The sequence below is a fragment of the Triticum aestivum genome, chromosome 6B (assembly GCF_018294505.1).
Source record: "Triticum aestivum cultivar Chinese Spring chromosome 6B, IWGSC CS RefSeq v2.1, whole genome shotgun sequence".
Classification (NCBI taxonomy): domain Eukaryota; kingdom Viridiplantae; phylum Streptophyta; class Magnoliopsida; order Poales; family Poaceae; genus Triticum; species Triticum aestivum.
Window position 1 is genome coordinate 482,359,373 of NC_057810.1, and position 14,138 is coordinate 482,373,510.

Consider the following 14,138-nt stretch of genomic DNA (forward strand, 5'->3'; position numbering starts at 1 on the left):
CACTTTTGCAATGTCCACATCACATTGTGATTATACTTTTACAGTGACTAACCAAGGTCAAACATGCAACACCTATGTTTTTTGCGGTGACTCTAAAGTTGCAACGCTCATATGCATTTTATGTGTCCCAACTTCACTTAGTTCTCAAACTAAGTACATAATGGATGAATTTTTATTCACGATGAATATTTCCCTTAATATAAACATGATGCCTTGAGCACATCGCGAATGATTATCCATTCGTTTTTCAAGACCTCAAGTCTATCGCAGCTCATAGTTCTGTCACTTAATCAACTTCAAGTTGAGATCTCGTGACCAAATATTTTCATGTGCCATTAACACACTTTACATCCTCTTATGATGGTAATACCATTTTTATGATCAAGAAATATGGAATTTCTTAAAATCAAATTCACCTAACGGGTGCTATACCATTATTTGAAATTCTTGCTAGTACCAAGAAACTATGCACGTTAGTGGTCATAAAATAGAACCATGAGGAATTCGAAGTAAAGTGGAGGCTAATAGACAACCAAATATAGAATTATCCCTTAATAGGAATCGGTCGTTATCAAATGATCAAAAGACAACTCTCAAGTTTGTCAAATGTGTGGTTATATAAATATTGTCCCTATGATTACCAAACCCTCTAACATATGATCAAACCACACCACATAATTACTAAAAAGGCAAATAAGTTCATTGGGATAATTTGAAAATTTGCAAATGTACAACCAGAAAATATTCTGGTAAATGATTGTTCTCAGATCTTCATCTGAAGGTGAACCGAAAATCAAGTGCAATAAAAGGATGGTGAACTCCATTGCAACGATGATATGTTTGCGTAGTAAACTTTTCATAACATTGGAGATCTCATGCAATCTCTTAATTATCCCAAAATATTATTAGCCTATACTTGTTCTACTACAAGTAGTGTGATGCCCAATATCTTATTTCTCGGACTTGATATTCGATAAATTTTGAAGTATGAATCAAGTCGTACTAAATATTGTTGCGTACAAAATAATTTTCTAGATATCAATAAATTAAATATTTGGCTTGGTAGCCTTAACCATCCTGGTTTGGGGATGATTAGAAAATTATTGACAATCCTGTTGATCACAACTTATCAAGTTACAAAATTTCCCAAATCATCATATTTTATGTGCATCGCATGTGCCATATGGGAAATAAGTTTTAAGGCACTCTCACCTTAAAATTCTAAGCAGGACACTTATTATTCCTTAAACACATTCAAAAGATATGTCTGAATTGCTTAACCATTATCTGGGGTAATTTAGATACTTCATGGTACTCACGTACACATTCTTAAAATGTTTTTAAGTGTGTCTCACACACAACCATGCATGATCTTACTAAATAAATTGCTCAACTTATCAAAGTAAGAGCAAATTCTCCTGAAAACAGGATCTATAAACCCATTCGAATGAAGAATGTTGTTGAACTCATTCAATGAGCAATTTTATTTTGCATTAAGTACTTTATGTACATAACCATAATGGTTTAGCTAAATTTATTATCAAAGAGAGTTATATGAATTAAATGACCACTTTAAAGAATTGTAAATTTACCAGCCTCTTGCTGGACACATACGACCTTACACATCGTAAGTATGATCTAAATCATACCAACTGCATATCATACTACTTTTCCCTTGCAGTTACTACGTGGAAACCAACAAAGTATTTCTTATCTGCGATAATTCGGTTACATGACGATATCACTACTCCAGCGTACATCAATGGGCACTCATGAAAATTAGGGATCTATGTGAGAAATAACAATTTATTCGTCAATCAAAATTATCATAGCCCGTATGCTGCAATAAGGATATTTCCGACATTAGGGGGAGATAAGTACCACAAAGAATGCCGAGAAATAAATTAAAAATGTTATTAAATCCTATCCTTATATCCACGTACTCAAAGAATCTGAACTAGAAGTTTAGAGAATCATATATTTGCAACACATTGCAAATCTGCCACATACATTTACTGATGACAAGGTGTCACTAAATTCTATATTCCTGCAGTAAAGTATCAGAAAGAATGGAGGCACCTGATAAACCACTCTTCTCCCCAAATGAGAGCAAGAGGGGGAGAAAATCTGACAAGACGAGATATAAATTCCCATATGCTTCCGCGGAAACATAGGAAATCAAATCCTCAACTAGTAAATGTAATTCAACATCAAGTTGAAAGCACCTCACTGGATGCTCATCATCCAAAGCCCGACATAAATGTGCACAAATGTTTTGGTGCAGGGACATCGAAACACCTTGACTCCATTTGTTGTAGGAAATCACAAGGAGTTAAAAAGGAATAAATATCTTATCTACAAACTTCAATGATTCCACCAGGATCATATAAACTAAAGACTACATTTGTCGACATATATTTTTCTCAAATTGCTAAAACCTTTTAGGCCCAGAACCAAAATCCATGGTAGAGTGCCTCTTGCACTCATATTGGTTCACATAAAAGGAAGCAAGTAATGAAGAATAGCACTCGCTCAACAAATGAGTGGTATTTACCGCAGTAATACCTACTCCTCATAAGTATCTTCCATACGGAATACTAAAAACTTCTCATTCATAGACAAAGTCAACGAGGTGGTGAGAAAGCGAGGTTTGTAGCAAAAGGGTTCACGCATAGACCCGATATCAATTATGATGTAACATACCCTCTTGGTATGGGTGGATTTATGTTTCGATACTAAATATCATTGGCAATAAAAATAATAATATTATCCGTAGTTCATGGATGAAGTGGCATACTCATATGAGTCACTCATTTCAGAAATCTTTTTTTGAAGTCCCTGAAGGGCTTATACTTTCGAATCCAAAAGCAAATCGCAACAAGTTTTGTGTAAAACTTCATAAGTCGCTCCATGACTTGAAATAGTCGAAAATCATATGGTACTACTGACTAAATGAGTTCCTTCTTAAAAAGGATTACTCGATTAATGATGATTATTTACATGTTTAATAAAGGAATCAATTTGACTTCCTTTCATCACCTCAGTGTATATTGATGACCTCATCACCAGTGTCTATACAAGACCTAAACATGCACAAAATCATCTCAAGACAGGAAATTTGGATCCAACCAAATTTAGCTTAAGTTTACAATTTGAGCATTCTCTCAAGAATACATATCAGTCTACATATATCCAAAACATACATGAGAAGTTCAATGTGGATATATGGTACCAACAAAAGGTACATGGTCAATATAAGAAATATTAACTTATATCTCAAGCCCACAATAAATCTTGGGAAATTCCATCAGGAAAATTAATATATGACCATGATATGATGAAATAATATTGGCTCTTTTCTTCGATCCCAACAATGCCATATCAATGACTGAATTTGCGGGAATAGTCTTTATATGGAAGTCATCTAAATGAGCTTTAATGGCTATTTCCAGTTATCATTCTAACATAATTGCTTTATCTAAAAGCATTGCAAAATATGTATGGCTTAGCATAATGATTAACCACACTCAAATCATGTGGTTGAGATTCATCAGAATCACATAACTTGATTTATCAAGATGCTACCACTTGTGTTACTCAAAAAATACAGGTTATATGAAGAGCAATATCATAAAGTACATTGCTAAAAAAATACTTGTCCTCACAAATTATAGACAACTGAGGAATCAATATGCAAACAACATACTTTGAAAGTCCTATAGATTATTCATAATGTTATGATCATATCAATGGAATTTGTATTACACATTCTCCGGGTTTGCAAAGTTCAGGGGGAGTAATCTCCCAAATCTATAACCTATTAACAATCCTAAGATTACATATATTGTACTCTTTTCCCTTCATGAGTTTGTCCCTAATGGTTTCTCATAAAGGTTTTTAGCGAGATAATATAAACACAAGTTCCCGTATATGCCATATCATTTTCTCCTTATATTTTTCCCACTGGGTTTTAAAGGAGTTTTCAATGGCATATCATATCGCACTCTTTTCCCTTATGAGTTTTCTCTCAAAGTTTCTCATAATGGTTTTTAACGAGGCAATATCTTATCAAAGATCATACATCATACTTTCTATTTTTCCTATCGTTTTTTAAAGAAAGTACTCAAGACATATTAATTGTTCTCTAAACTCACTGATGAGTTTTCTCCTTCTTCAAAGGTTTTTCTCATATGAGTTATTAAGAGACAATAATCATTATATGTTGCATCATTTTCCCCTTATTATTTTTCCCACTGGGTTTAAAGGAGTTTTAGCAACATATATGCACTATTCTCCTCATATTTTTCCCACGGGGTTTTTGGAGGAGACATTCAAGATTATTCAAAGAATTTGTCAAGATGATGGATGTACCAAAGAAGAGGCGTTGTACAAGGGGGAGTGTTAAGAATAGAATAGTTGCTTATTAATTAAGTTAATTGTTAGAAGTAACCATGTACTTCCTTGGCTCTCAAGGCAACTATGTAATTCCTTGGCTCTCAAGTAAATATGTGTTTACTTGACCGCCAAGCGCCATGTGTACTTCCGCCTGGGTATAAATACCCCACTTCTATCATCAATAAAGATTGATGGATCATCTTTAATTCAAACTCTCTCATTCTTTACTTTTCACTCAAAACACTTTTTTCCTTCTACATGAGTGGAAGACGTTGCTGACTGGGTGATAAATGGCTAGACACTTCGGGGCTATTTGGTTCTAGGCCTAGGAGTGCCATACTTTGCCATACAATATTGCCAAACTTGCCTAAAGTTAGTTCTTCAAAATGAGAGCCACAAGTTGGCAAGCCTAAGGGAATTTCGCCACACTTTTTGTGTGTATATGATGTGGGACCATAGTGTCGCTTGCTTAAGATGTGACTTGAACTAAACACACACCTAAGAGCAACTCTAACAGACCCCGCAAAAGGCCCCGACCCGCAAAATAACCACCAAAATGTGGGTCGGCGCGTCCCGCCCGAACAGACTCTGCATCCGCGTTTGACCTGGATTTTTTTTGTGGGGCACGACAAAAGATCTCCCCCGACCTCTAGTTTCATGGGGTGGGAGCACGATCCGAGCTCAGCCCCTATCCGCACTGAGATTTGGCGGGAGGGACATTTTCGCGCGGCCGTTCCCACTCCTCCCACCCTCCACCACCATTGCTCCCCCACCTCCCGCCCCGGTTCATCTTCCCCAGCGATCTGTCGCCGCCATGGATGACACCTTGCCCTCCCCTATCTCCGACGGAGTCGCGCACGCTCAATCTCGTCGTGCGGATCTTGTCGCCGGCCGTGTTGGCCCCGCTGTCGCCAAGGCGCCACCGTGGCTGCCCGCAAGCGTCAGGGCAGTGTGCTCGTGCAGGGAGGGAACCCGTATGGCCCCGCCGGCAGGGCCCGCGCTCCGGGCATGGGGCGCCAACGCTGTTGCGCGACCCCATTCGGCGGCGGCAAAGGTCGCCAAGGTCCCGGGCGCAAAGCGGAGGAAGATTCCAGCTACAAAGCGGTCGGCTACTTCATCCACTCCCTCCGGCCCAGAAATAGGTTCCCCGGCGATCCCGCTCAACGGTGTTGCTCCCACCACACGCAATGTGTTCGACAAAATGGGCGCAAGGTATGACTCGGTCATCCGTTCACTCTTTGGTCATGGAAATATTCTTTGCTTTCACGATTAGCTCGTGACTTGTTGCCGTTTGCTATAGCGGTGGTTCGAACAATGCAACTGCCGAGTTCATGAACTTGTTGGACACCAACGTCGTTGACATCGATGAGGCCCCATTCGCCGCATTTGAGTACAATGAAACGGAGGGCGGCGTGGATGATCATGGGGGTGAAGAAAAATTGGAGGAGATCGATGATATGGCGTATGAGCAATCGCAAGCAAAGAGTGGAAAAAGCCAGAGATCGAAGAACTACACGATCTTGGAAGACCAAATCTTGACCAAGGCATGGAGTGTGGTATCTCTTGATGCATGCACGGGTACTTCTCAAACCGCCAAGAGGTATTGGCAAAGGATCGAAGATCAATACTTCCGCATATGATGGCAAAGTATCCCAATAGGACTCCACACACCTTTCAATCGCTCCAAGGGCGTTGGGACGTGGTCAAGCCCATTTGCAGCCGTTGGGCAACTTGGTTGGAGCAAGTACGCAATGCACCTCCAAGTGAAACCGTGGATTCTGACTATGTGAGTTCATTTTACCTTTGTTCAAGTTGTGCACATCACATTGCATCATTAAAAATGATTGCACCATATGAAACATTTGCATCGTTGTAATTTGATACGTCTCCAACGTATCGACTTTTTCTCATGCTTTTCCTCTTGTTTTGAACTCTAATTTGCATGATTTGAATGAAACTAACCTCGGACTGACGTTGTTTTCAGCAGAACTACCATGATGTTGTTTTTGTGCAGAAATTAAAGTTCTCGGAATGGAACAAAACTTTGCTAGGATTTTTTATATCAATAATAAGAATTTCTGGAGCCAAGACCTGCAGGAGAGGGGCACCTGGGTGGGCACAACCCACCAGGGCACGCCCCCCTCTCCTGGCACCCCAGGTGGGTTGTACCCACCTGATGGCCCCGCAGACGACCCCCTGAGACTATAAAATCACATGTTTTCAGAAAAAATCAAGGAAAAAGAATTATCATGATCCTAGAGACGAAGCCGCCGCCAAGCCATGTTCTTCATCGGGAGGGCAAATCTGGAGTCCGTTTGGGGCTCCAAAGAGGGGGTTCTTTGTTCTTCGTCATCACCAACCCATCTCCATCGCCAATTCCATGATGCTCCCCACCGGGAGTGAGTAATTCCTTCATAGGCTCGCTGGTCAGTGAGGAGCTGGATGAGATTCATCATGTAATCTAGTTAGTTTTGTTAGGGCCTGATCCCTAGTATCCACTATGTTCTTAGATTGATATTGCTATGACTTTGCTATGCTTAATGCTTGTCACTTTCGGCCCGGGTGCCATGAACTCAGATCTGAACCATTTATGAATTCATCATTATATCTATGTTTTAGATCTGATCTTGCAAGTTATAGTCACCTACTACGACTATGATCCAACAACCACGGAGTGACAACAATCGGGCCCACTCTCGGTGATGACCGTAGTTTGAGGAGTTCATGTATTCACTATGTGCTAATGCTTTGTTCCGGTTATCTATTAAAAGGAGGCCTTAATATCCCTTAGTTTCCAATATGGACCCCGCTGCCACGGGAGGGTAGGACAAAAGATGTCATGCAAGTTCTTTTAATAAAGCATGTATGACTATTTACAGAATACATGCCTACATTATATCGATGAACTGGAGCTAGTGTCGTATCGCCCTAGGTTATAATTGTCACATGATGAACATCATCCAACAAGTCACCGATCCAATGCCTACGAATTTATCTTATATTGTTCTTGCTAAGTTGCTACTATTGCTACTGCTATTGCTATGTTACAATATCACTGCTACCACTGTTACTGTTATCGTTACTACTGCTGCTATCATCAAAACTATCATACTACTATGCTACCAATTACTTTGCTGCAAATAATTAATCTCTAGGTGTGGTTGAATTGACAGCTCAGCTGCTAATACCTTCAAATATTTTTTGGCTCCCCTTGTGTTGAATCTATAAATTTGGGTTAAATACTTACCCTCGAAAATTGTTGTGATCCCCTATACTTGTTGGTTATCAAGACCTTTTTCTAGCGCCATTGCTGGGGAGCATAGTTATATTTGTTGAGTCACTTGGGATTATTATCAATTTATCACTATGAAGAATCTTAAGGATGCTAAGACTAAGATATTTCCCTCAAAGACGAGGGGAGGTAAGGAACTGACATCCAATTCTGCTTTAGATTCACCTTCTATTATGAGTAAACTTGCAACACCACTACATGCTATTAATTCTGATATGTCGCAAGTTATTGATGATACTACTTCTATTATGAATGATGATTATGATGATGCTAGTACCATGCTCGATAATGATGATGTGCCACTTGGTGAATTTCTTGATGAACAAATTGCTAGAGTAATATAACATGATGTTCTTGAATCTGATGATGAGCTTGAAACTGAAACTCCTGAAACACTTGCTAGAGCTAGCCCTCATAGATATGAATTTCCTAAGGTACCGGAAGGCTATGTTATCAGTGAAGAGGCAACTAGAGATATTCTTGCTTGTAAAGATAGAGATGATCTAAAGAAATTATTACACAAGTATAAAGAAAAATATCTGAATGCTAGAATGAAATTTGATCCTGAGTTTGCTACTTCACCTATTGTTATTGCTGATAAGGATTATGAATTCTTTGACGACCCAGAGTTAATCACTTTGGTTGAATCTGATCCTTTCCATGGTTATGAAACTGAAACTGATGTGGCACATCTTACTAAGTTGAATGATATAGCCCCCTTTTTACTCATGATGAGAAAACTCAATACTACTTTATTCTCAAATTATTTCCTTTCTCATTAAGGGGTGATGCTAAAGCTTGATACAATACTCTTGCTCCTGATTGTGTGCGTAGTCGCCAGGATATGATATACTACTTCTCTGAAAAATATTTTCCTGCTCATAAGAAATAAGCTGCCTTATAGGAAACTAGGTAACCAGTTGCGCCAAATGACGCAAAGACCCGCTAAAGACATGTTGTCGATGAAAAAAATATCCATGGTTTGATCCCTTTTAATAGAAAACACGGTGGATTGTTGTCAACAATGTATATACACATTTTAATTTAATAGCACAAAATATTTGCTACCATGTTCACATTGAAAATATTTGCATTTTTCGGTGAGTGTGTCTGAGCAAAAATACATAGACTTTTTGTTTAAAAATACATGTACCTTTAAAATGGCTACTGGAAAAAGGATCTCACTTGTACCAACAGAACATGTAGTGATCAATAAACATACTAAATGTTCTCTGAATTCATTGGTTCAAATATCATGGCTCCATTGGATGGTCATGCAAAAAAAACTACTTTATGATACTTAGCAGCAAACATGCAATGCACAAAAAAGATCAAATGGTTAATAAACCTGCCATTCTGAGGTAGCTCAGTAAGGAAGAACATTTAGCAAACTAAGATGGAGATTTTCTAAGCTTGTGGCAAGCATGCAATGTGCAACACTGGATGCATCATCAATGTTTTTTTGGGGAACAATAGAAGTAAGCAGTCATCGACTATTCCAAATAAAAAACATCGCTGTATCATAATTCCCTAATCAACAAATGTAAAATAAGTACCACCTCTTTATCTCTTATGTGACACAAATCTCTCATAACCAGAAGACTTCAAAATCTCTGAAGCACATACATATGTTTCGACATAAATCTTGCTCGATAGGGAATACATGAACTACCCATTTTATTGCAAAACAAAATAACTGACATGACATCATACATATCTTGCATCTCTTCATTTTATCCAAGAACTTGGCAGCAGTAATCCACTCCTTCCAATCGAGGAGAAATGTAAAGGAAAAAGATGATGAGGCAGTATGCACCTTTTCCACTGGCTAGGAGAATCTCAGCATAGGGCACAACAACAGAAGTTTGAGATATAATCCAACTGGGGCAGTAAAGAGAAAACCAGCCCGTAGCCTAGCACTACACAAAAGAAAGAGGTGGCACTAATCATGTGAACTGAAAAAGGGAAGAATATGACCAGTAAAGTTGCCCTTTAGATGTACCATCTACACTAATCTTTATTTTACAGATGCATAATCGAGAGAAGAGTACACTATCCTGTTTCAGTAATCACATCCCATTTATTTATTTATTGCTTTATCCCCACCTGAGGTGGTATTATCGTTTTCATGCTTCATGACAAAATGACCCATAATTCTTTCTTGAACACCATGTAACATCAAGCAGGACATGAGAAAGTAATAACATTTTAGGTAAAAGGCTAAATATGTGTAGGCTGGAAACTTGGTTGTGATGTAAGAAAGGTCCTAACTTTAGATACACTACATGTACATTAAAAATTATTTTGACAAGGTGAGCTAATAGTTTAAAAATATACTGACTAATTACATACCCCTACCTACGGAGCTGCAACCAGCTCAATTTTTTAGCGTATACATATATGACATGTCACATTCAAAATCGAGGTATATTGCAGATAACCCATTACATGCATCAATGTCTATCATATTAGCAGGAAGTCTCCACCAGTCTGCAGTTTCATCATGTAAAAAATAGTGTGCCGTTTCCTTTTGCCAAAACATCATCTATTCCCCATCTTTTCTTAATAGTTAATAAGCAGTGGTAGCAAACAAGTGAAAAATATAACAATATGTTGCAGATTTAACATCGATCGCACATAAGCATATCTTGACTCAAACGTAGCATCCAACAGTAGTTTAGTACACAAGACAGGACATAACATTAAAGTTCAACGACATGCGACACTTAGTTCTCGGGACTTACATTCAGAAACATGAAATAACAGCGACAGACAGTGTAAAGAGCAGTATTGTTGCCACCCCCCAAACTTCTAAACTTCAAGATTCATTGCTTCTGCTCCAGAGAGCAGCAATAATTATTCAGAACCACAACCAATAAAAGAGAACATCTGGATTATGAAAATTAATTCAATTGAGTCATTCATATGGGTAGATAGAATCATAAAGAAGATTATTACATTGATTCACATCAGATGGTCCTTGTTAACAAGGATTCTGGATGTGTTATTTGATGAATAAAACAAAATCTACATGTGTTTTGTACGCCAAGTTTATTACACTGATTCACAGCAGCAAGGTACTAACAAAAACAATGAATTCATGGTGTTCTAATTGTGTAACTGATATCTAACTAAGAAGTATATTCTCATATTAGCAAGATGAATAAAAACGAAAAGTCCTACTGAGAGGAGCTGCTTCTCATAAAGATCTAAACAAATGCCAACCAACTTGATGGTCTGTCCTAAAATATTCTACTTTTTCATGAAAAGCAGGTTAATCGTGCACAAACAAGATAACTGATATTCCAGCAAACGACAGCTAGCTTTGAACTCCACAAGATCCTTGTAGTTCTAGTTTTGGTTGCAAGGCTGTCACAAGATCCCTGCAGTTTTAGTTTTGGTTTGGTTGCAAGGCTGTCAGACTCGTACTAATTTTAGAATTTCAGATATAGTAAAATTCGTACTAATCCCAGAACATCTGAAATGCACAAGAACCATGCAGTTTTAGATCATATAAAAGCAAAGCACAACATGACTATCCCTGAAAATGGAATACAAAGGTGTCATTTTCCGAATGATACAAGTACTATGCTTCTTATCAAATTAGCTTATAAGTTCTTAGTTCACATGGTGGAGAAAAGCTTAACTTATCCTTTATGGTACAGATATCATATTGTATGCAATAGTCTCTATACTTTAAGTTAACATTTATCATTCATTAGAACAAAAGATTCACATCTATTATCTTCATTTATGTTTCATAATGGATTGCAAACTAAGAGTCGTTATAAAGAATTTGTAGGTATCAAAGAGGGAAAGTTGTACAACAAATTATCAAAACCACTTAAATGAGGTCACCAAGGTGGGAAGAGAGGGAGGGAGGGAGGGAGGGAGAGATACCATTTTGTTGGGCTAACAACAGGTTGATGATAGGTGGAGGCATCGGGATTCCAGGAAGCACCGCCTCCCAGTACACCTTTGGTATCTCCTCGGAATTTGGCATCGCCGTCATGGACGCATCGGCGAAACTCGCAAGCTAGACTCTCTTTCCTCCAGTGACCTGCGTGCATCAGAGAACAGATGGATAATTTTAAGAAACGAGAGCTTGGATATATTTTACATGACACTACTGTAACCTGTGATTAGGAACAGGATGACCCCAGGTTGCAAAAGGACCACCAAGTTATAAGATATAAAATGAGTAAAATAAATTACATATTGACAAAACCCCAACAATTAGGCAATCCATTCCCAGACACAATTAACTCACAAGCCCAATCAGCATTATACCTCACAGCCGGAACAACAGTGGGTGCAACACTTCCATACGCACAGAGCATCCAACTCTCAGTCTGCACCCTGCATCCACCCGAGCAGAACCAGGTCAAACAAACGGAGAAGGGGGAAAAATAAAAAATAGAAAACTTCAAACCGGCTACGAGAACTCGTACCGAGACGAGGAGCCGACTGAGAGCTCGTGCACCAGCTGCACTCGTCGTAACCACCTGCTGAGGCCGCCGTCCACTGGACCACTGTATGAGCCGGCCGTCGTCGAGTCGCGAAAGAGGGTGTCGAGCACGGCCGTCGTTGTGTCACCTCGGGACGCCGACGAGGCCGGCATCGAGTGCCTGGTGAGACCAAATCCTACAAGGTGTGCGCAGCCGAGCTTCGGCCTCCGGGCAACTGCTCTCGCACCGCCAAATTGCGACGCGTGTGCAGCCTGAAGCTCCGAGGTAGCCTCTCCCCCACAGCCGACCTCGCTACTCTTTAGCATGCCCTGTTAGCCTTCTGACCCTCCCCAGCTCGTCAGCCCTCGACGTGAGGAACCCACCGCCCCTGATATCCTGCGGCGATGACTTGCGCTGATATAGAACCATCGCACGGGGCGGCGCGAATCTAGAACGTGGCGAAGCAGATGACGGAGCCAGCATGCGAGACCTCGATCCGCTCCTTTCGTATGCTGGCCTCGCTCGTATTGCTCCTCGGAAAACGTCGTTGTGAGGTAGGGCGGCCGGGAAGCCGGCGGCCGGAGACAAGGCGGTGGAGGAGACGAAGCAGCAAGAAGGCAGATTGGTGGCTGGCGAGGAGAAAGGAGGAGAGAAGGAAGGAGAGGGTGCGGGGCTCGGGATGGGAGAGAACACTGGCTGCGCTGCAGCAAAAGTGAACCCCCACACCCAGTCGTAGGAGCAGGACCCGGCATGGCGCACAGCACGACGCACGACCCGGCTCTCTCCAACCCCACACGAAACTCAACGGTACCAACACAAACAATCCAACCCACCGACGTGTAGGACCAGCATCTAACTTGGCCCACCGGTCATTGTGCGATAACGCAGCAGCGGGTGTGTACGCGGCAAGCACATCTCTCTCCCCTACTCAAGCCCCAGATGAGACGCAGACGAGACGTAATTGCACGGAGTCGTCGCATGACGAAAACTCACTGGACCAGAACAACCCCGCCCACCAATGTGAGGGACCAACAGCCAACGTGGCCCACCCATCATGGTGCATCCTGCGGGTGTGTAAGCATCAGTCCAGCCCTCTCTCTCCTATAGCCAACCACAGGCGAGACACAACTCCACGGATCCCACACACAAACAAAAACAAACGCAAGGCACATACCTCTGGGACCAGCAGCCAACTCGGCCCACCGGTCATAGTGTGGAAAGATAGCAGCGTGTGTGCATCCTTCAGTCCATCTCGTCCTAGCCATCGCAGGCGACGCACGTCTGTGCGTGTTTTCTTGACTTCACATGCATCCGCGCGCGCGGTTGGAGAGAGGGCCCAGCACCGCCTTGTTCACCTGCTCCTTTACTGTCACACGGGCCCCGCAAAGATCGGCCCGCATGTCATTTGCCTTGGGTCGTCCCGTGTATGTTGTTTGACCTTCGAAGCATCCCCATGCTCACTGTTTGGGAGGATGACGCGCCTGCTCTCTTTCGCAGCCGACAATCGCGACATGCGCATGCGCCACATCAGGAGAGGGCCTCCGCGCACCCAAAAATAACTGACCCAGCCAATCGTGGGAGAGAACGAGCCCACGAGTCATTGGACGCCTGAAACTACAACGAGGTAAAAAGAAACTTTGCAGATCCAACGTTCCAGGACAGTTTGAAGACCAGATTGACCAGATCTAACGGTCCAAAGTGCAGGAAATCGAGGGAGCTTCGTGGAGGAGGGTCCCCTAGCCTTCTTATATGTTAAAATATTTAACTTTGTTCAAACTAAAGAAGAGAGTCTCCCACAAGCTTGGGGGAGGCTTTGGCAGCTACTTAATGCTTTGCCTGATCATCCTCTTAAGAAAAATGAAATACTTGATATCTTCTATAATGGACTAACCGATGCTTCTAGGGACTTCCTAGATAGTTGTGCTGGTTGTGTTTTCAGGGAACGAACTATGCTCAAGCTAAAGAATTATTGAATAACATATTGAATTTTTTTTAACGATTGG

The 14,138-nt window shown here is 41.0% G+C and overlaps 1 protein-coding gene across 7 annotated transcripts; it reads right to left on the minus strand.

Moving 5' to 3' along the window:
• Window positions 1-8,489: 8,489 nt before the first annotated feature.
• On the minus strand, window positions 8,490-12,865 carry LOC123137588 (uncharacterized). 7 transcript variants are annotated; one of them, XR_006468357.1, is made up of 4 exons: window positions 12,139-12,865; window positions 11,978-12,046; window positions 11,588-11,747; window positions 8,490-9,606 (listed from the first exon to the last, which is right to left on the minus strand). XR_006468357.1 is itself a non-coding variant. In XM_044557407.1 (3 exons), exons 1-3 carry the CDS (start codon window positions 12,459-12,461, stop codon window positions 11,696-11,698), a joined length of 444 nt encoding a protein of 147 aa, XP_044413342.1. In that variant the 5' UTR covers window positions 12,462-12,865; the 3' UTR covers window positions 8,490-11,695. The 7 variants fall into 7 exon arrangements, 1 of the variants encoding a protein (XP_044413342.1); XR_006468356.1 differs by having other exon boundaries at window positions 8,490-10,521; XR_006468355.1 differs by having other exon boundaries at window positions 8,490-10,576.
• Between the last annotated feature and the right edge of the window lie 1,273 nt (window positions 12,866-14,138).

What these genes read in the sequence shown, in the direction of transcription:
- LOC123137588 (XM_044557407.1), bottom strand. Translation starts at nt 12,461, where the DNA reads ATGCTAAAGAGTAGCGAGGTCGGCTGTGGGGGAGAGGCTACCTCGGAG. An exon ending in TCAGTCGGCTCCTCGTCTCG is followed by an intron (nt 12,047 to 12,138) that starts GTACGAGTTCTC and finishes GGGTGGATGCAG; the next exon opens with GGTGCAGACTGAGAGTTGGA. An exon ending in ACTGTTGTTCCGGCTGTGAG is followed by an intron (nt 11,748 to 11,977) that starts GTATAATGCTGA and finishes TGATGCACGCAG; the next exon opens with GTCACTGGAGGAAAGAGAGT.